The sequence below is a fragment of the Hypomesus nipponensis genome, chromosome 1, assembly GCF_054491055.1.
Source record: "Hypomesus nipponensis isolate SF chromosome 1, ASM5449105v1, whole genome shotgun sequence".
Taxonomy (NCBI): Eukaryota; Metazoa; Chordata; class Actinopteri; order Osmeriformes; family Osmeridae; genus Hypomesus; species Hypomesus nipponensis.
In genome coordinates this window covers 4,006,118-4,027,294 of record NC_140361.1, presented here as the reverse complement: position 1 = coordinate 4,027,294, position 21,177 = coordinate 4,006,118, and the positions used below count along the sequence as shown (strand labels likewise).

The window sequence follows — 21,177 nt, the reverse complement described above, 5'->3', positions numbered from 1 at the left end:
CACCTCTGGCTATTGGGGCTATCAACAATAGGTGTGTCCGACTTCATGCAGCGCCAGTGGAGCCGACAGCCGGATGCAGCTGGCTGACTTGAAGCAGTGAATGCCAATAGCCAGTACCTGTCCCTGCTCCCAGATCATTAGGGAGGCTGTTCTGAGACCATCCCTGTTTGGACCCCTGGACCACCCTACTGGCAGGACTCACACAATGTTTTCCCCTCATACACAACACAAATACCACAACTTTTCTCCACTTGTTTTTTTTTACATTTTATTTTTCATTCTGGGGGTTTCATTTTCTTCTCCCTTTCCTAGGAACAAAAAGAAATACATTTGAGTTTAATTGTTACCTACCTTGGGTGAGGAATACAATTCAGTTACTGGAATACCTTCTTTTCATGCTCTAGTTTCTCCACCTCAAGCTGAATTTTTCTAATTTTGAGTTTTTTGTACTCTATATCCAGCTCTAAGGATCTTTTGTACAGGGTCCTCACACTGTCTGTTCCAACCTGAAACAAATTACACTGTTTCTTTAACATATAAGCATTGTACCTTTGCAAGGCTCACTTGAAAGATGCAAATGTTATTTTGACCTGTTTAACTTAAGGTTAATAGTTTACCCCAGGTGATCCGCTTGGCCTAGAAGTGGAGGCAATAAACTCGGGGGGAGGAAGATTTCCCTCTTCCTGCAAAATTAACGTAAAAGCAATGGACGCATTTAATTAATTTTTGTATGGAGAAAACTTGAGGAAGCCATGTCTCATGTGCATACTATACCACCATTACATAGTACTATACCACCATTACATACTATACCACCAAACCACCAATAGCAAGAAAACAATTCCAGACCAGACAGTGTTCACACCCATTATCTGTTTTAAGATGGGCCCGTTTAAAACGGGATAAAACATGAAAGTGTAGTCACCCCCGAAGTTCTCTCTGAGCATGTCGACAGCGCCTCCTTGTCATGTAGGACCTCCACCTGAGAAAACAATGCAGTGTAATGTATAATGTGTGGTCTAATCCATCCACAATCAGCAACCACATATTCCATGCCAGAGTATACACGACTGGCTAGTCTGTTACCTTTGTATGCAGCAGCGGGGGTGGTGACAACAACAACAAGGATTCTCCTTCAACTGGAGAGAAAGTAGATGCATTTGACTACTCTCACAATAACGATACAGTAACTTTGAATTTGCAACCCAGTATCAGTTAACAACGCCTTATTGAAACGTACCTTTCACAAATATTCCTGTTGGGGAGCTGCCATTTGTGTCTGGGGATATGCCCCATTCCGTTAAGGGGCCACCCTGAATATTGGAGAGGCCCAGCTCCTCAGCAGGAGGTAAGTCCTGTGGACGAGGGGCCCCTGCAGTCTTCCCTGCCTCTTTCCTGTTTGCTGCAAGCAATTTAAAACCCATTTAATTGTTCTAGCATAAAATATCCTCCTAAAACAAAGACATATTAAAGCACTAGCCATGTAGGGATGAGAATTGATATGATTTTAATGATTCCAATTTTCAAACCTACTGGTTTCCCAGCTGTGCGTTCACCTATCAGTCTGCCTCTATCACCAGATTCGTCACAAATTCACAAACATATTAAAGCCAAATCAAGATGCCAAATCATGATGTTACCTGAAGGCCAAGGTGATTAATAAGTACGTAACTGATTTGAAGACAATCTATGTGCTAGAATAGCTCGCAGTGTAAGGCAATGGCATTTGATTTATTACGTTTTTTGCTGGAGTGCGATCCAATCCCACTTCATGCGAGTCTGCAAAATTTTTATTTTGTCTCCATTTATTTTGTTGTGAATGGCAGTGTAGTGCGCACGTAGCATATACTTTTATTTTTTACCGCTTCAAAAATGAGATCCGACTGGAAAATCACCAGTTTGTGAATTTGGGACGAATCTGGTGATAAGAGACAGACTAATAGATGAACGCACAGCTGGGAAACCAGTAGGTTTGAAAACCAGCTGGCTTGTAACACCAGAGCTAAAATGTATGCTTTAAGACGGGACAGAAGATAACCTAATGTGAATACACACAATAAAGGCAAATTGCTTCACACAGTGACAAATGGTTGTGATCACTTTTGAGGAGTTTAGCTCTACCTTGTATAGTTAGAGATGACGCGCTGCTGCATGCATCGAACACATTACATTCCAGTAATTTCTTTCCATGCTGTGTGTTCAAATGCTTCTTCATATTTGTTGTATTTCCTCCCTTCGACGAAATAGCCTTCTTACACACGTTACAAGTGGTGTTATTATCATTTTGTCTTGTGAAATACAACCAAACTTTAGAACGCTTCTTCCTAGTTGCCATGTTAGCTGCTGATTAGTCTGAATAAACTTTAAAATGCGTTTGCGCATGAGCAACGGCACACAGAACCGTTTGCAGAATTGTTAAAGAATTTGGCTGACGTTTCAATGAATCGGTTCACATCAGCCATTTATCAATGTTTTCGGGAACAGTTTCTAAACAAGAACCGGTTCTCGATTCCCATCCCTACATGTAGCGTACATGTAGCCATGTAACTTCATGACCATAACATTTGAAAGTAGTTTACGCCTACTTACCGGTTTGAATTATGTTTTTGTGTTTATGCTTTATTTGCTCCCAGGATCTTTTCACACTGCCATGGTTGCAGCTGAAACAACAAGGGGAAAATGGTCTCATACGCGATAAGAATATATCTGATTAATAGGATGGAAAACTATATTGTATTTCAAAAGCAGGGTTTAAGTACTCTGAGTTGAGCACTTGACCTGTCAAACTTAGTTGACGGTTGCAGAACAAGTGGGAAAAATGAGTTCAGTCAACTTGGAGTCTAATTAACCCTGAGTTAAGCTTGCGCACGAGGATATAAAAAGCTCTGGTCAACGTAACACAAATAACACTAGGCTATTTATCATGGCCAGAGGAGAACAAAAGACTCGAACCGACAATTTCTCCCCAGTGGATTTAGAATGACTGATTTTGCCAAATATGAACCGATATTGAGGCTAATAATGTATATATATATTCTTAAGCAATGGGCCACCATAGTAGCAGCAAAAGAAAGTGATTTCAGGGCTGCCAACTTTTCCAAAAACCTTGGAGTGAGATTTGGTATTGAGAGGGGCCAATCACAATTTTCCAGCCAGTAGGCCTTTTTAGCCAATAGGGCCTACTATTGGAGAAAAGGTTTAGGCAGGGAGAACAGGTCCCCCACCACCGCCATCAGGCTGAAGAAATGGCCAACGGCATTGCCTTTGAGAAGTGATGGGTAAAAAAGGATTAGGCTAGCATATTGTAGGTTCCATGTTCGTGTGAGAGCATGTTGTGTCATAGCCTATTAAGGCTAAGAATAGGCTATTGTTCAGGTAAATGATTGAGCAGAATAAACGGTAGAGCTATCGCTCATAAATATATTCATCAGGGAATTATAGCATCAAATCGAGGTCTGATCACCCTCTACCGACTGAGATTTCTGCGGAGTATTTGTGCTTCAAAATCAACTAGCTGCTCGAGAAAAAGACGCGCCATGTCTGACTGACTCATTCAGGTTTCAGTTGAAGAGCAGGATAAACTCGGGGTTAGTCTAATAAAACCTGCTAGCGAGCAGGTTAGCTTCACGGAGTCTGTTGCCCTAGTAACAGACTCAGAGAAACGATGAACTGGTTCATTGAAACCGTAAACCCAGTTTCCATCAACTCTGAGTTAACTAGCCTAAGTTTTCACTAAACTCGCTTTCTGAAACACCCCCATTGAATGATATTGAGAAGCCTATTTAACTTACGCATTCACGCAGTCGGTTATTTTTTGCCAGATGTCCTTTCTTTTTCTGGCAGCAGCAGCTGTGTAGCTTTTTTCCTGTATTATGTGTTTAAACTCTTCATATTTGTTTAAGATGATCGATTTCTCTTCTTCAGTGAAGTAGGCTGCTCTAGACTTGTCCATGTTTTCGACTGGTCATACGTTGCTAACACCGTCTATTTTATGTTACCGCGCTTGTCGCTACATTGAGAAAACCGGGAATGATTTAACAAGTTAACAACCACCGTCATGACCCTGCTTATGCGCAATTGCGGTTGTTAGGCTTACTGAAGCCAGCTGACGAAAATAAATCACGGGCTCATGTTGAACTTGCTTTGTAGTACAGGCTGGCCACCACAAGGTGCTCTATGCTCTTCGCTTAAATCCCAAATGTGACGTTAAAGGGAACTCGTAGGCAAAGTTTTTTTCTTTTGCTCACAGTTAGCACCTATAACTTTGTTAGCAAATTCTATACATAATACTTTTTATAGATTTTATTGTTGTGCTGTTGTGTGTTCTGTCATTGTTTATCTGTGCTTTGCTGGAAACCGAATTTCCCTGCAGGACAAGGACAGAAGTGAACTCTGTAACCTAATATCAAATCCATCAAGGACTTTGCTTCTTGAAGTCATAAACAGTAAAAAAAAAAAAGAGATAAAACGGCTGTGAATAAAGCGTGTTTTATTTTAGTGGACATACAAAGTCACAATAACAGAAAAAAACCCTGCATAGCCTATATTATCAAACAATCGATAAACAGTTCGAGCTTAAGACTAGATCATATATATACCCCAAACATTTATCAAAACACAAACAAACAAACTGTAAAACATGAGTATTTGATCATTGCAGCCTCTTCAGGCCCGTGTACCAAACCTTTCCTCACAAACCAAGTTAATCCAAGTACATCATGTTGGAGCTACCCACCCATGCATCATGCACAGGGCAAGTCTGGGGCCTCTTCCATACAGCAGGTTTACTGAATAAGCCAGGCTTATATCAGTTACTTTCCCTGACATAAGCGTGGTGTATCGGGTGAGCTTGCTGTATGGTACAGGCCCCAGAGCCTCCTCACCAGCCTGCAGCACCGTCCCACTAGAACAGATCCTCTAGGTAACTCGTGGAGCGTCGAGTCGAGGGCTGGAGAAAAGAGAAATACAAACGGGACAGAGGACAGTGGTGAGACTAGGGGTGGGAACCTTTTGGTACCTCACGATTCAAATCGATTCTTAGGGTCACGATTCAAATCGATTCTTAGGGTCACGATTCGATTACCGATTATTCTGAGATAAAAAAATAAAAATTATATATATATATATATATATATATATATATATATATATATATATATATATATATATATATATATATATATATATATATATATATATATATATATATATATATATATATATATATATATATATACACACACATACATAAAATAAGATGAATTGTTCTGAATAGCTAGCTGACTGAATCGCGATTCAAATGTGAATCATTTTCCCCCCACCCGTGTCCCACAGTAACAGGGTGTCACCAACCTGGGTGGATGATGTCACTGCATGAGATTTTTTTGATGATATAATAAGGAATTATCCCTGAACAAATACATTTACATTACATTTATTCATTTAGCAGACGCTTTTATACAAAGAAACTTCTAAGAGAGAGCTTTACAAAGTGCATAGGTCACTGATAATAACAACTGATAATAAATACAGGTAAATACGGAGATGTACTAAAGTTAGATGGACTGGAGGTTATTAACAAGCCCAGGGGCTTCTTCCATAAAGCAAGTTTACCAAATAAGACAGGCTTATGTCAGGGAAAGTATTCGATAAACTCACTTTATGGAACATGCCCCAGGACAATGCAATTCAACACAATAATGAATCAAAAAAGTAGATTGAATTGAATACTGTGTTATGTATTCATGTGGCATAGTCATTCCTGGCAGAGCACACTGTGAGTGGGTAGTGTAACATACCAGTGTGACAGCCGTCTCGCTGTCAGAATCATCGCTCTCAAACTCGTCTATATCAGCCTCCTGCTCATCTTCCTCGATCAGGGTGAGTCTGAGACACACAGCACTGTCCTCCTCAAACTCAAAGCACACTTTCAAATTGGCGCGGGAAACATCTAGGCCTGAGGTGTCTATTAACATTAACATAAACTACCTTTTGCTTTGCAGATAAACTGTTGCTTGGACACAGTGCTACTTATTTTACAACTGCAATTTGATCAACTCGTTAGTTGACAACTGCAGGCAGTGTGAGAATGTTCCATATGAACTCATTGTTCAACAGCAGTGAGTGTGTGTTTGTCTTACAGTGTGAGATGGGAGTCCAGCTCAGAGGGGCTGGGCTGGGCTCGTCTGTTAGGTTCCACCCTGCGCATCACTGACCTGGAAACACAGCACACTATGTTTTGTAGTGATGTTTAATTTACTTTGCATTATGCATTTGTATACTTCATCTACAAATGAAACTACAGTGTGATATCTTAGTGTTTTGACCCGTGTGTTTCCTAAATCGTTTGAACCACTGATTTTTTTTAACATACATACAGAATACAAATAAAGTCAATTCTTTTTTACCCCTCAGTGAAGTCGTCTGATTCTGGCTCGGAGACGGTACTGGCCGCGTAGCTGGTGTGGGCAGGGGGCTGCTTCTCCAGGGTGGAGGTGAGGGTGGGGCCGGGCAGGTTGCCCCTCACACCGCTGCTCTCCGGCCACGCCCCCTCACTCACACTGGACACCGTGCCTAGAGGGGTCAGAGGTCAGCTCAGCTGTCACCAAAACACCCAAGAACCTGCGACCTGCACTAGGGTGTGATCGATTGATCGATCTTTCTATCCATCTGGATCTATGTAAGTAAATGTTTACCCCCTCCCCAGATGTGGCCTTCATCGCCCTGTGAGAGGTGTGTGAGGCGATGTGAGGGCCTCAGTGTGTGTGTGTGTGTGTGGTCACCAGGGGGGGAGGGTCGTCTGCGCTTGGCCACAGGCGTGCTGTGGGGGGACGGGCCCTCAGCGCTCCTGGAGGAGCCAGGCTGCAGGGAGCGACGGTACATTTTCACAGCCGGCCAGGAGGGGGCAGCAGAGCCACACTCACCCTTCAGGAACGCCAACCTGAGAGAGATAGAGACAGAGAGAGAGGGAGAGAGAGACAGAGAGGGAGATAGAGGCAGACAAAGAGAGAGATAGAGACAGACAGAGGGAGAGAGACAGACAGAGAGAGAGGGAGAGAGACAGACAGAGAGAGACAGACAGAGGGAGAGAAAGGGAGAGAGACAGAGAGAACAATGGATTCATGCTTTGGATAAAAGGTACCTGCTAAAGCGTCTGCTAATTGACTGAAATGTAAATGTAACGAGAAAGTGTTGGCGAGATTCAGAACGAGACGGCAGTTAGGAATGTGTGACGATGCTGATGATGGTGGTGGTGTCTCACAGCTGGACGCGGTCCTGACGGAGGAGCTTGAAGCTGAACTCGCTGAGGATCTCCAGGAACGCCAGGTTAGGGGGCGCGTCCCCATTCTCCGCCTCCCGGAACGCAAACCGGATCCCGTCGCTAAGACAACCACACAACACAGCATGCCTTCAGGGGAGGAAAGCCCACCCTATCGTCCAGAGACCTGGTATTTCAAGACAGGTGTGAAACCAAACAAGCAGGATGGTGAAGGGGAGGGTGGAGGAGGAGAGGCGGGGCTGCGTACGTGTGCAGGGCCAGCAAGGGGCTGCGTACGCGCTGCAGGTCTATGCCGAAGCTCATGGCCAGACGCCGGGCCAGATCTCTGATCTCCCCCAGGTCACGAGCTCCCTGCTCCTCAGACACCTGCACTGTGAACATCTGAGTACACACACACACACACACGTGAAGACACATACACACACATGCAGACACACACACACACGGTTCAGAGAACCTAGCTGCCAGCAAATGCCTGTCAAAATCTGGTGTCAAACCTTTCAAAACACAGACCTGTACAATCTTTCAACCCTAGATTAGCCCAATCTCTACCATTTCCTTTCTATAAGGTCTGCTGTTTCTAAACAGGCAAACCTGAGCACACGTATAAATGGCAGGTGTGTATCAGACAGTGGAGCAGAGGGGGCTGGGTTCCCACACACCTGCTGCAGGCTCAGACACAGCGTCCTGGCGCTCTGTACCGGACTGATCATCCTGGTCTTACACAGCGTCTCCTTGATGATGTCACCATAGTCTTTGTAGAACTAGAAACAAACACAGTCATCCTCATCTTTGCATATAGTACATTCCTGTATGTCTGTCTGTCTACAGTACAGCCCTGCCTGCCTGTCTGTCTGTCTGCAATACAGCCCTGTATGTCTACCTACCTACCTGCCTGCTTGTGTGTCTGTCTACAGTACAGCCCTGCCTGTCTGTCTGTCTGTCTGTCTGCCTACAGTACAGCCCTGTATGTCTACCTACCTGCCTACATTGCAGCTCTGTCTGTCTGTCTGTCTGTCTGTCTGTCTGTCTGTCTGTCTGTCTGTCTGTCTGTCTGTCTGTCTGTCTGTCTGTCTGTCTGTCTGTCTGTCTGTCTGTCTGTCTGTCTGTAGTACAGCCCTGCCTGTCTACAGTACAGCCCTGTATGTCTACTTGCCTGCCTGTCTGCAGTACAGCCCTGTCTGTCTGCCTGTCTACAGTACAGCCCTGTCTGCCTGCCTGTCTACAGTACAGCCCTGTCTGCCTGCCTGTCTACAGTACAGTCCTGTCTGTCTGCCTGCCTGTCTACAGTACAGCCCTGTCTGTCTGTCTGCCTGTCTACAGTACAGCCCTGTCTGCCTGCCTGTCTATAGTACAGCCTAGTTTGTCTACGTGCCTGTCTACAGTACAGCCTAGTTTGTCTACGTGCCTGTCTATCTGTCTACAGTAACACTAACTTCCTCTGCGGTCTCTCCACACCCACTCTCTCCTCTCTGACTGATTCTATAAACTCCCTCCATCCGTCCCTTTTCACAGGCTCTGTCCACATCTCCTCCGCCCCCGTTTCTCTTCGATGTCCTCCCCCCCCCCCCCCCCCTCTCTCTGCATCTGACTCATCCTCTCTCCCTCCCTCCCCTACCTTGCTGTAGTGTCTGAAGATGTCAGTGGCTGCACTGAGGTCCAGCACTCCGTAGATGACCAGCTTACAGTAGCCCGCCAGCTGGTTCCTCCTGCGCTGCAGCGTGGATATCCTGACCTCAGCCTCCTCCTCACCTGAGGACGGACGAAGAGCAGAACAACCCGTCATCTGTGACAGACGTTTCTCACTGATACATAATAAATATAACAGGGATACTGTTATGATCACCTTCCTGATAGACGTAGGACTGTTATGATCACCTTCCTGATAGAGGTAGGACTGTTATGATGGTAGGACCGTTATGATGGTAGGACCTTTATGATGGTAGGACTGTTATGATGGTAGGACTGTTATGATACCTTCCTGATAGAGGTAGGACTGTTATGATCCCCTTCCTGATAGAGGTAGGACTGTTATGATGGTAGGCCTGTTATGATGACCTACCTGCCAGTTCATGGTCGTCGGGCTCAGTGAAGACGTGGTCCAGGAGGAAGGCAGCCATCTCAGAGCGGAGCGGGTCACAGGGAGGGAGAGCCAGGCAGTGCAAGGCGGGCTGAGACCTCACAGAGCCCAGCCCGAACAGCAGCAGCAGGTCACACAGCAGCTCAAACGACTAGGACACACACACACACACACACACACACAGCAGCTCAAACGACTAGGACACACACACAGCAGCTCAAACGACTAGGACACACACACACACACACACAGCAGCTCAAACGACTAGGACACACACACACACACACACAGCAGCTCAAACGACTAGGACACACACACACACACACACACAGCAGCTCAAACGACTAGGACACACACACACACACACACACACACACACACACACACACACACACACACACACAGCAGCTCAAACGACTAGGACACACACACACACAGCAGCTCAAACGACTAGGACACACACACACACACACAGCAGCTCAAACGACTAGGACACACACACACACACACACACACACACAGCAGCTCAAACGACTCACACACACACTTCATGAACATGCTTTCGTGGGGCTCTGATCACCCTCTTCATCGGGCTCACCTATGTCTAACCTAGCAACATCTGGGCTGCTAGGCGGATCGAGGACAGAAGTGTTTAAAAACCTCACATTGAAGTGGGGGGTCTTGGAGTTAGGAGTTTATAACTTGCCGTTGTACCAAAGCAGCTCTCCAATCCAGGATCGAGCACACCAGACAGTCCCTGTCTCTACAAACTCAGCGTCTATGTGCTGGGTAACTCATCCAGGCCATATGAGTAGTGTAAGACTTGACTGGTATGTGTGTTCTCTAACCTGGTCCCTGATCTCTGCATGGGCCACAGACAGACAGCTCTGACACACCACACAGAACGAGCGAAACTCCTTCCTCAGCTGCTTCAACTCCACCTGCAAGAGTGTGAGAGTGTGTGTGTGTGTGTGTGTGTGAGAGAGTGTGTGAGAGACAGATTATTAGCATATGTTATTACCGTGTGTGCATGTGTGAGTGTGTGTGAATGTGACACAGAGTAAAAACAGGAGGAATAACAGCAGATGGAGACCGGATGACATTTAAAGAGACAGGGAAAGACGTCGGAATCGCATCATGTGATTGGGTAGGGTCTTTCTGCTCGTTGTCTTGTAAGAGGGGAATCTAGCTTGGGTAAACACACACACACCCCATGTTTGAGTATTCCTAATTTGCTTTGACTCTTCGTGTGCGCGCGTGTGGGCTCTGGATCAGTTGAGCAGATTGCGGTGTTAATTGCCTGCTGTCCACACAGCTGGTGGGCGGGTAAATGAGACAGCCTCAGTGCCGTGGTGGGGAGGAGATCGACCAGAGCCCTGCTGGGACACGGTGCACCTTGGGTGTATAAATAAGGTAGGCTGGCAGAGACACGCTGACAGGATGAACTGTGTGTATTTGGCAGAGGGGCAGTGTCTTCCTGTGTGAGAGAGAGAGATATGCTGAGAGGGAGGGAGAGATGGTGAGAGAGAGAGGGAGGGAGAGATGGTGAAAGAGAGAGGGAGGGAGAGATGGTGAGAGAGAGAGAGACAGAGACCGAGAGAGACGGAGAGAGACAGAGACGGAGAGATGCTGAGAGGGAGGGATGGTAAAAGAGAGAGGGAGGGAGAGATGGTGAGAAAGAGAGGTGAGAGAGACAGAGACCGAGAGAGACCGAGAGACTGACAGACAGAGGGAGAGAGAGGAAGATCACCTCAGAGGGAGTGGAGCAGGACACCTTCTGTCTCTCCCAGAGCAGGTGAAAGGCTGCACACTTCAGAGCAGGTACCATGAGCTGAAACGACACGGAAACAATTCAGTCAGGAATGTCTCGAATCACACTAGAGAGAGAGAGAGAGAGAGAGAGAGAGAGAGAGAGAGAGAGAGAGCGAGAGAAACAGAGAGAAACAGAGAGAAACAGAGAGAAACAGAGAGAAACAAAGAGATTCGGACCTCTTTGTCCATATCTCTGGACTCTGTTCCGCTCTTCAGGAGTTTGAAGCAGGGCTCAAACAGCTTCCAGCCTGTCAGGTCCTTGGCACTGGAAAACATCCGCACCCTGTTGTATCAGGCTCTCTCTGAACCGGCCACACACACACACACACACACACACACACACCTAGACAGACACACACACACACACACGCGGTACCAGCTGAAGGCTGCAATCCTCTTCAGGGTGTTGGCTGCACTGTACACATCATCTTCATCAGCAGTCCCCTGACACCACACAGGAGAGGAGTTCAACCAATGTGTCTGCTGGATTATGCAGGTCCAGGGTAACACATCTGGTTGGGTGTCTTGGTGTGTGGATGTGTGTCTACGTAAGTGCAAGTAGGTGTGTGTGTCTGTCTGTCTAGGTCTGTGTGTGTGTGTCTAGGTATGAGTGTGTGGCCAGGTCTGTGTGTGTGTGCGCATGTGTTCACCTGCAGCAGGTCGTTGAGGTGGGAGCTGAATCTGTCCGTGAGTCCGTCCAGCAGCTGGCTGAGAGCCAGGTCCGCCCGGGAGGAGAAGGTGTAGCGGGGGGAGGAGAGGGCGCAGGTCACGCGGGCACACGCCTCCAGCACACCCCCATGTGTGTGCTTCTCCACCACGGCCCACACCTGCACCAGCAGCACGTCCAGACACTGACACACAGAGGGGGAGGGGGGTGAGAGACATCCCTCTCATCCCTCCCTATACCCTCATCCTCCATTCTCTCCCCCTATCGTCCACTTTCCTCCTCCCCCTCTCTCTCTCTCCCTCGGGCTAGAAATCAGAAGGTTGCCGGATTGATTCCCCGCCGTGCCAAATGACGTTGTGTCCTTGGGCAAGGCACTTCATCCTACTTGCCTCGGGGGGAATGTCCCTGTACTTACTGTAAGTCGTTCTGGATAAAAACGTCTGCTAAATGACTAAATGTAAATCCCCCCCCCCCTCCTCCTCCTCCTCTCTTACTTTCTCCCTCCTCCCCTACCTTCTCCAGTCTGCTGGTGCTGCTGTAGGTCTCCAGGTCAAAGTAGAGCGGTGCTTTCAGCAGGCTGGTCACCTTCTCCACGTCTGCAGAGAACTGGACGAGAGCGGAGGACACTTGGTATCATCCACCCTGCATACTACCTCAGTGGTACCTACTACTGTGTGTGTCCCCATGGCCTGTGTGGTTGTGGGCCAGCAGCAGGGAGGGTCACCCTGGCTGGGTCACCCTGGCTGGTTCAGCACCTTAGCCAGGAGCTGGGGAAGCAGAGGGATGAAGTGGGCCGTGATGCGCCTCCTGTCTTGAGCCTGGGTCTTCTTATCCTTCATGCTGAGGACCTTAGAGACACACACACAGAAACAGACACACACACAGATGAGACTGTGCAGCCATGTAGAAGGTCTCATGTGTAATCCCTGCCCTGCAGTGAGAGCATGCTGTGGGCTGCTGGATCACCTTCTTGCCCTGGGCTCTCCCCACAGGGGGGTACACCTCTGCAGCCTGCCTCATGGCACACATCATCAGCTCTATCAACGCCCCCTCCTCCTCGTCACTCGGACCTGGGGAGACGAGGAGGAGGACAGGAGAGAAGACAGGAGAAGAGGGGAGGAGGACAGGAGAACAGGGGAGGCGGAGAAGCACAGTATAAATTGAGAGAAATAAAAGAAATGGTGGGCTACAGGAAAGAGGATGGGTAGAAGACATGAGGCAAAAGAAAGCTATGGAGCAGAAAGAGCATTGAACACATGACAACTCTGAGGTGTGTCTCTCTCTCTATGTGTGTGTCTCTCTCTATGTGTGTGTGTCTCTCTCTCTGTGTGTCTCTCTCTCTATGTGTGTCTCTCTCTCTATGTGTGTCTCTCTCTCTATGTGTGTCTCTCTCTCTGTGTGTGTGTCTCTCTCTATGTGTGTGTCTATCTGTGTGTGTGTGTGTCTCTCTCTATGTGTGTCTCTCTCTATGTGTGTGTCTCTCTCTCTGTGTGTGTGTCTCTCTCTGTGTGTCTCTCTCTCTCTATGTGTGTGTCTCTCTCTCTCTCTGTGTCTCTTTCTCTATGTGTGTGTCTCTCTCTACGTGTGTGTCTCTCTCTACGTGTGTGTCTCTCTCTACGTGTGTGTCTCTCTCTACGTGTGTGTCTCTCTCTATGTGTGTGTCTCTCTCTATGTGTGTGTGTGTGTGTGTGGTTCTACCCTGGCCAGGCTCTGTCTCCTGCAGCAGCAGTGATGTCATGGTCTCCCAGTCTCTCAGCTCTGAACCTGCCACGGCCCACAGGCTGTCCACCAGGTAGGCCCCGTGCTCATGGAACTGACAGAGACAAGGGGGAGAGGGACAGAGAGAAGGGCGGGGTGAGAAAGTGAGTATGAGAGCGAGAGAGAGAGAGTATGAGAGAGAGAGGGAGAGAGTGTGTATGAGAGAGAGAGAGTGTATGAGAGAGAGAGCGAGAGAGAGCGAGAGAGAGCGAGAGAGAGAGTGTATGAGAGGGTTTACCTCACTCTGGGTGTAGAAGCACACCAGGATGTGGAGAAACGCAGCCCTTCGAGCTCCCATATCCTGATCCTCATTATCCCTGGCCATCACACTGCACAGCCTGACACCACACACACACACACACACACATACACACAATAAGGAACTGGTTTCCAACGTGAGCTGGAGGAGACAGAGGGTTGGAGGGAGGAGGGTTGGAGGGATGAGGGTTGGAGGGAGGAGGGATGAGGGTTGGAGGGAGGGGGGTTGGAGGGAGGGGGGTTGGACGTACTTGTGGTAGAGGAAAGCTCCAGCCATTGAGGCCAGGCCTCTGTGTGCTGCAAACACCAGAGGATACACACTGCTGCTCTCCTCCTCAGAGAGGCCCTCCTCTGTCATCCTGCACACACACACACACACACACACACACACACACACACACACACACACACACACACACACACACACACACACACACACACACACACACACACACACACACACACACACACAGAGTAGTCCAAGCATGTTGACAAAAAAAAAACTATGGAGGGCATTGCAGAAACAACACGAATAAACGAATTATGCCTACTTTGTGACTTTTAATGACCCCTTAAATCATTGAAAGCTAACAATTTGAATATTGTATTCAAAATTAGCGAAAATCTAAACTGCTCAGAAGGTTGTTTTTTATCAGGCATCGTCACAGTACCTCAGTGAGGGACCTGGTGTGGAAGAATTCACAGCAGGCTTTGGATTCATCCATCAACCTCCAAATTCTTTGCACAAATTATCTGGACTTGGTCTGCAAAAGCCTTGAGACAAGCCTCACACAAGCAGACAACTGAGCACACACACACACACACACACACACACACTCACTGTTGGATGAGCAACAGCAGCTGGACGGTTTCCACTGCTACGTCTGGCTCCTTGTCTAGAACCATGCTCAGCATCCTCTCCTGCGCACACACACACGCGCGCACACAAATAAACAAACAGAAGGGAGGAAGCTAAGCCAAAGCATAAACACACTTATCTCATGCAACATGAGAGGCTTAGAGTTCTGTGTGAAGCCAGTTTTTCATGTGTTTGACAGGAGATTATTAGCCACCCTTTCTAGTTAGATAAACATGCAACCAGACTGAGCTAAACTCACACAAACAACCTTGTCTGAGACAGAAGCCACGACAGACACAAGGACAGAGACTGAAATGATTCTAGACAGACAGACAAAGACAGAGCTGTCTTCAGAGGAGGAGAGAGCGAGCCTGGAGACAAATGAAGCAGACACAAAGAGAGAGAGAGAGAGAGCAGGGTGAGAGAGGTCCCCTCAGATGGGAGTCCTACTTTGAACCTGCTGGTGAACAGCTCCAGGCGTCCAATGAAGTCCTTCTCCTGGTACAGACCCTTCAAGGCACGCACACACCGCAGACGCACCAGACCTTGCTGTGGGACACACACACACACACACAGGAACACACACACACACACACACATACACTACAGATCAACACAATATTGCCCCTCGAAGATGTTAAAGAACATGAAGCATTGCTAGATAGACAGCTCTGTCTTTGTCTTAGAGGAGTCAGTGCCAAATGACGTTGTGTCCTTGGGCATGGCACTTCACCCTACTTGCCTCGGGGGGGAATGTCCCTGTACTTACTGTAAGTCTGCTAAATGACTAAATGTAAATGTAGATATGAAAGTCGTTGACATTTAGTCAGTGTTTCCCCATGCTGACTGAGCCTGTACGCTGTACGGTGTGTGTGTGTGTCCACCTTGTCGTGCAGGGTCCAGCCCATGTACTTGAGGTATCCGTCGTTCAGGAAGACAGTGGGGTTCTCCTTCAGCCACTCCCCCATCTCTGTGATGCAGGCAGCCCGCACCTCGGGCACCAGGTCTCTGTAGCGGTGCACAAACACCCCCCGGAACACTGCGTTCATCATGGAGGACAGCTCCTCCTGGTGCTCAAGCAGCTGGGCGCACACACACACACCGCATAAACACACACCGCATAACACACACACGTGCATAAACACACACACGTGCATGTGCACACACAGACCGCATAAACACAGACCGCATAAACGCACACACATCACGTGGCCATGTGCACACACACAGGAAGCGTAAATGCATGTATCCATGCGAGTGCGTGTTTGTCAGAGAGTGGGTTTATCAACGTACCGTGAGTGAGTGAGTGAGTGAGTGTGAGTGAGTGTGAGTGTGTGTGTGTGTGTGTACCAGACCTGGCTGATGTTGGCCTGCAGCTCCTCCAGCCTCCCCAGGGCTCTGTCCTCTGGTCTCTTGCTCGTCTCCACGTCGTAGCGTCTCTGCGTGGTCTTCACCTGGGCAAACACCGTCACCGCCACCTCCACCAGCGCCGTCATCAGCTTCATGGCTGTGACCAGGACGGGAGACACGCTTTAGCATGACAAGCTCCAGTCAAAATGCCTTGAACAGATAGTATCCTACCGCGGTACACATGTAGCATGCATATGTTTACATACATATACGCCACCATAGAAAATCATACAATTTTGCCCAAACCGTTTATCTTCACCTACCCTACGCGCGCACGCGCACACACGCGCACACACGCGCGCACACACGCACACACGCACACACGCACACACGCACACACACACACACACACACACACACACACACACACACACACACACGTCCATCTTTCCCCTCTGGACCTGAGTGACTCACCGACCAGGGTGCTGGTGTGTCTGAAGGCTCGGACCTGCGAGTCGGACAGGCCGGTGAGCAGAGCCAGCAGGGAGGAGAGGAGGTAGTCGTCGTAGAGCAGGCTGTTCTGGCAGGAGCGCACCAGCACCCTGAAGAACTCACACAGCCCCGCCTTGAAGCCCTTCCACTGGGGGCCAGGGGTGCACAGAGGGTAGTTCACAGACTCCTGTACGACACATACGTGGAAATATTGATCATGTTTATATGAACACATGCCTTGATCTAAAGTGAAGGTTCGAGGAAGGGAAGAGGTTTGAGTCTGCAACCTATTGACCTGCAGTCACACTGAGCGTTACCTGTACCCTATAGACACAGGTGGACCTGTCCACACAAACTGTGTTTACGTCAAGGAGTAGATACCTGGACAGGTTTGATTGTATGGTGGATAGACCGGAGAAATTGATAGGTATTTGATAGAGGTGGACACAAGGACCAAGTATTTGGTTTAGGAGTGTCAGTTGATACTGTGAGCAGATAGGAGTACTTATTGGGGGGAAGGGGCATTATAGTAACTTAAAGAAAAATGTTTATGATTCTAAACGTAGAAAATGTTGAAATGCCTTCTCTACAAAACCAGAAGCCAGCTAGAAACAGCCTGACTAATTGACGACAAACATGTTATTTAGCTTGGCTGAGTAAATGCAAGGGGAAGATCTGTCTAATGAAGGAGAAGCATTTCCCTAACACGTCAGTTGGTGTCTTCGCTCATTATAAACTTGAGAAGCTGAAGAGCCTCTATCTCTCTCTCTCTCTCGACACCAGCGCACGGCGCTGACTGCATGTTCAGAGCTGGGGAAGCCAAACGAAGGGAATTAGAGTGTGTTGCTTCTTAGATCAGACGTTCTCATGATTGGAAGCACACTCACACATATACACACACACACACACACACACACACACATATACACTCACACACACACTCACACATATACACACACACACACACACACACACACACACATATACACACACACACACACATCAAAAACAAGAGTGTGCCACGTTGTATCTGCCTGATAGAAGCAACCGGTAGTATTTGGTGCTTCTCGTATTTAAGGCCACTGAAGAGTTGTTTTTTTTCCCCCCTTTTAAACAACCTTTCAGTTTCAGGAGTGTGATGCTGCCTCACCTCGTTAAACTCCTTAGTCAGGGTGCTGATGATCTCTGCGTTCCGCATGTTGTCAAACATCTCTCTGCTCACCACACCTGGGATTGAAGAACGGTTCATTCGTGAATCCAAGAAGAAAGCCCAGAAGTAATTTAACTGGAGAGTCCGGTAGCGGTTAGGGGAATCGGGCTAGTAATCTGAAGGTTGCCAGTTTGATTCCCGGCCATGACAAATGACATTGTGTCCTTGGGCAAGGCACTTCACCCTACTTGCCTCGGGGGAGAATGTCCCTGTACTTACTGTAAGTCGCTCTGGATAAGAGCGTCTGCTAAATGACTAAATGTAAATGTAAACTGTCACTGTCTCTCAACACTGGTCTTCAGGCCCAGCTGCCCTGCTTGTTCGTTTTCCCTGCTCCTACACACCTGGTTCAAGTGACTGGGTTGTCATCAAGCTCTGCAGAACCTTAATAAAGACCCCTTCATTTGAATCAAGTGTGCTTGGAAGAGGGAAACATGTCAAACAAGCAGGGCTGCGAGTCCGAGAACCAGAGCTGAGAAAGGCAGGTTCTGACTCCAGGCCCTGCATGGTTAGCATGCCAAAAGATCAATATAAGAGTGCCGATCAATACCCATTCTAGAATCTGGTTAAGAGATAATCCTCTGAACTTTGAACCCAATCTCCCTCCAGCCCTCTCAATTCCAGACACCCTTTCGACCTCTGACCTTTGCATCCGCAGCACTGAACCACAAAGTTAATGAGCACCAGGAGTCCCGCCTCTCGGTCGTGCTTGTAGCCGTCCAGCCACTCGTCCACCACCGTCTGATGATTGACAGGGAACGGCAACCAATGAAGAAGCAGCATTCGTGGCACTGTTATTGATATGTGGATCAGTTACATCTTTCTAAACCTTTGTCCTGTAATCGTCATCTCATACGAACAATCGTCCACCAAAACTATTGTTGTCGTTGTCCACATCCACTCATTAGAATACCTGATTAAGAGTATTCAGTTTCTATCTGTTAACATCACAAACCTGGACAACAGCTACTCATAGGCTGAGGGGTCAAGAGATGCATTCTGTATTGTGATGTCACTGCCTACTGTACTGAATGAAACACTTTTTTTTTTTTATTACTGCCTGTTACTTTTTCAGGGCATTAATCTTTTATTGCACCGCATTCCCTCCTTCACCACCCCCCCTTCTCACACACACACGCGCACTCTGACACCAAAAAAAACGGCCACCTAACACACAATGGGTGGGAGGACGCGTGCTGTCAATCATTGACCGCGTGACCCAATGGCAACTTTCTATCCTCTCTGCATCAAAGGGCCTGTGTGGGGTCAGATCAGTCAGTTGGTGACAGCGCATGATAATGGCTACCATTGTCGACTTTAAAGGGCTTGTTTCCCCCTCATTACTCATCCACCCCTCTCTCTCCCTGGCCCTCCCCCTGCCCCGAGCCCCCCTCCACCCCCATCCTTCCACTCACCACCACGGCAGTCTTTCCAGAGCGTATGGCTTCATACATGTCCCCTGCACTGATGAACTGTCTGTCCTTGTTGCCTCGCCTCTCTCGCCTAGGGGAGACTGGTTTGGGGGAGACTGGCCTGGGGGTCCCATGGGAGGGAGTCTGGGGATGGGGGGAGGAGGCTGGAGGGGTGGGGCTCAGGCTGGTGCCAGATCTGGAGCTGGGCTGGGACGCAGCTTTGCGCCTGGGTCTCTTGGGTGGCTGAGGGTTGAAATAGTAGATACAATGACAATTTATTGAAGGGATTCACAGTAAATTATTGCAGCCTACTGAACTTGTCAAAATGTAAATAGTCTAGATGACTTGCGGTACTGCCAGATGGGGTGAAATATCTAGGTGGGACAAATACTCAAAGGATTATGTTAGGCTATTGCTGGTAAAAAAATAAATAATAATAATAATAATCTTGGTTGTTATTATTACTTATGTATACAATACACAGCTGAGACTTAATGAATTATTCAGCGTGTGACAGGGATCTATCCAGCTACACACCCAAGGCGTTTCTTCTTCCTCCTCTTTTTGGCAGTTACATTAGCCATGTGGTCCCCATGCTTGGCTGTTCAACCACTTTCAAGTATGAGGATGCGCATGACATAGAGCTAACGCTACTACGCACATGGGCGGTGGCAGGGTATGGCTTGGTTGGGCTACAGCTACACCATGAAACAGGCAAGAAAAATTGTGTATGTGTTCACATTGAAATTCAGACATTGATTTGAGCCCCACGCCTGTATGGATTACTTAAATAGTGTTGCAAATAACCTAGACCCATGTCAAAATGACAAGTTCAGTTTGGGACGTCTCATTTTGCACGGGACAGTACTCTGACAGTGAGGGGAAAAAAAGTTAATTGTGAGCCCTGTACTGACCACAGGTCCGTGAGCGTTGGTGACATTCCGTTTTCTCTCCTTCGTGGATCTGAATTCGACCTCAAAATCACTGTCTGAATCGGACATGTCGAATGTCTCCTCAGAACTGCAAAAAAAATGCAAGAAAATCGTTATCTTAGAATTGACATTATAGCGTTTACAAAAAGATCCACACAACCAATAAGATGTAACAGATCATTCGAAGCTTAGTTGACCTTACCTGGCTTGACTTAATTCATCCGACTGAGCCATGATGACGCGATGGCGCTCAGGGTTAACAATCGGATTGCTAGCTAGCTAGTGCTAACGTAATTGTTGACTAGTCTCGCTGTGAAGAATCAAGGAAACAAGATAATGAATGACACATTTTCAAGAGGGGTGTCTTAGGCAGTTTTTGCTCTGCTAGACTGGTCAAGTAAATTGGAAAAAGTAATTCTTGACTTGAGGGACAACTTTACAATTCCTCAAGGATGTTGGTTGATGCTAATGATAAGCCAGTCTAAATTTCTCACCCTAATGTTTTCTAACAATACATTTTGTCCCGTGGTATTCTTAACAAAGCTAGCAAAATTCTAACAAACATGTCATACCTAAGAATGAATGACTTGTTTTATCTTCTTTTATTCGTTTAATTTCTTCAACCACACGAACTTGAAAGAATAGTCTTGCGATAGTTTCGCGCCACAGTCTTTCAGCAAGAGGATTGGATAGAAGACAAAAATGTGATTGGCCAGGTCTTAGACTTCCGCACGGTAGCAAAATATGAATCCCTTTATTCGAGGTTTATGTCGACAAAGCCAGATCTATTCTGAGTATGACGGATATAGCCTACTAGACCAGCGATTCACAAACTGTTGGCCGCGGTCTTGGGTAATACCGGTGGGCCGCCAATGATTTTTTTTTTTTTACAAATGAATAAATATCAAAATAGCCTATTTTAATACTGCTGGATCATGGACACTGTCTTTGATTGCTCAAATACATTTAGCCGTGAATGCAAACTGTTTGGCTCCCGTAAACGTGTGAATTGAGGCGCAATTACTTTGGAAAAGGTTGGAATGGCTGTAGAAGACTTAAATAGTCCTA

General features: G+C 47.4%; 2 protein-coding genes across 5 annotated transcripts; both read right to left on the bottom strand.

Moving 5' to 3' along the window:
• Window positions 1-245: 245 nt before the first annotated feature.
• LOC146302071 (uncharacterized) lies at window positions 246-4,212 on the bottom strand. Of its 3 annotated transcripts, XM_084698964.1 has the most exons (9): window positions 3,792-3,822; window positions 2,590-2,660; window positions 2,122-2,248; window positions 1,241-1,402; window positions 1,087-1,139; window positions 926-982; window positions 618-683; window positions 387-506; window positions 246-308 (listed from the first exon to the last, which is right to left on the bottom strand). In XM_084698964.1, the coding sequence occupies exons 3-9, from the start codon at window positions 2,213-2,215 to the stop codon at window positions 276-278; spliced, it is 585 nt and encodes a 194-aa protein (XP_084555090.1). In that variant the 5' UTR covers window positions 2,216-2,248; window positions 2,590-2,660; window positions 3,792-3,822; the 3' UTR covers window positions 246-275. The 3 variants fall into 3 exon arrangements, with proteins under 3 accessions (XP_084555090.1, XP_084555088.1, XP_084555089.1); XM_084698962.1 differs by lacking the exon at window positions 2,122-2,248 and having other exon boundaries at window positions 3,792-4,212; XM_084698963.1 differs by lacking the exons at window positions 2,590-2,660; window positions 3,792-3,822 and having other exon boundaries at window positions 2,122-2,565.
• Window positions 4,213-4,456: 244 nt separating this feature from the next.
• stag3 (STAG3 cohesin complex component) lies at window positions 4,457-20,842 on the bottom strand. 2 transcript variants are annotated; one of them, XM_084700948.1, is made up of 32 exons: window positions 20,682-20,842; window positions 20,312-20,419; window positions 20,092-20,197; window positions 19,181-19,420; window positions 18,410-18,506; window positions 17,706-17,782; window positions 16,538-16,742; window positions 16,069-16,220; window positions 15,598-15,795; window positions 15,164-15,262; window positions 14,696-14,775; window positions 14,106-14,213; window positions 13,835-13,934; window positions 13,537-13,651; window positions 12,805-12,908; window positions 12,594-12,686; window positions 12,352-12,444; window positions 11,822-12,022; window positions 11,548-11,615; window positions 11,349-11,436; window positions 11,110-11,190; window positions 10,208-10,300; window positions 9,342-9,510; window positions 8,898-9,031; window positions 7,942-8,043; window positions 7,527-7,660; window positions 7,262-7,381; window positions 6,783-6,940; window positions 6,408-6,573; window positions 6,141-6,215; window positions 5,799-5,901; window positions 4,457-4,948 (listed from the first exon to the last, which is right to left on the bottom strand). In XM_084700948.1, the coding sequence occupies exons 2-32, from the start codon at window positions 20,341-20,343 to the stop codon at window positions 4,904-4,906; spliced, it is 3,636 nt and encodes a 1,211-aa protein (XP_084557074.1). In that variant the 5' UTR covers window positions 20,344-20,419; window positions 20,682-20,842; the 3' UTR covers window positions 4,457-4,903. The 2 variants fall into 2 exon arrangements, with proteins under 2 accessions (XP_084557074.1, XP_084557075.1); XM_084700949.1 differs by having other exon boundaries at window positions 5,799-5,886.
• Window positions 20,843-21,177: the final 335 nt, after the last annotated feature.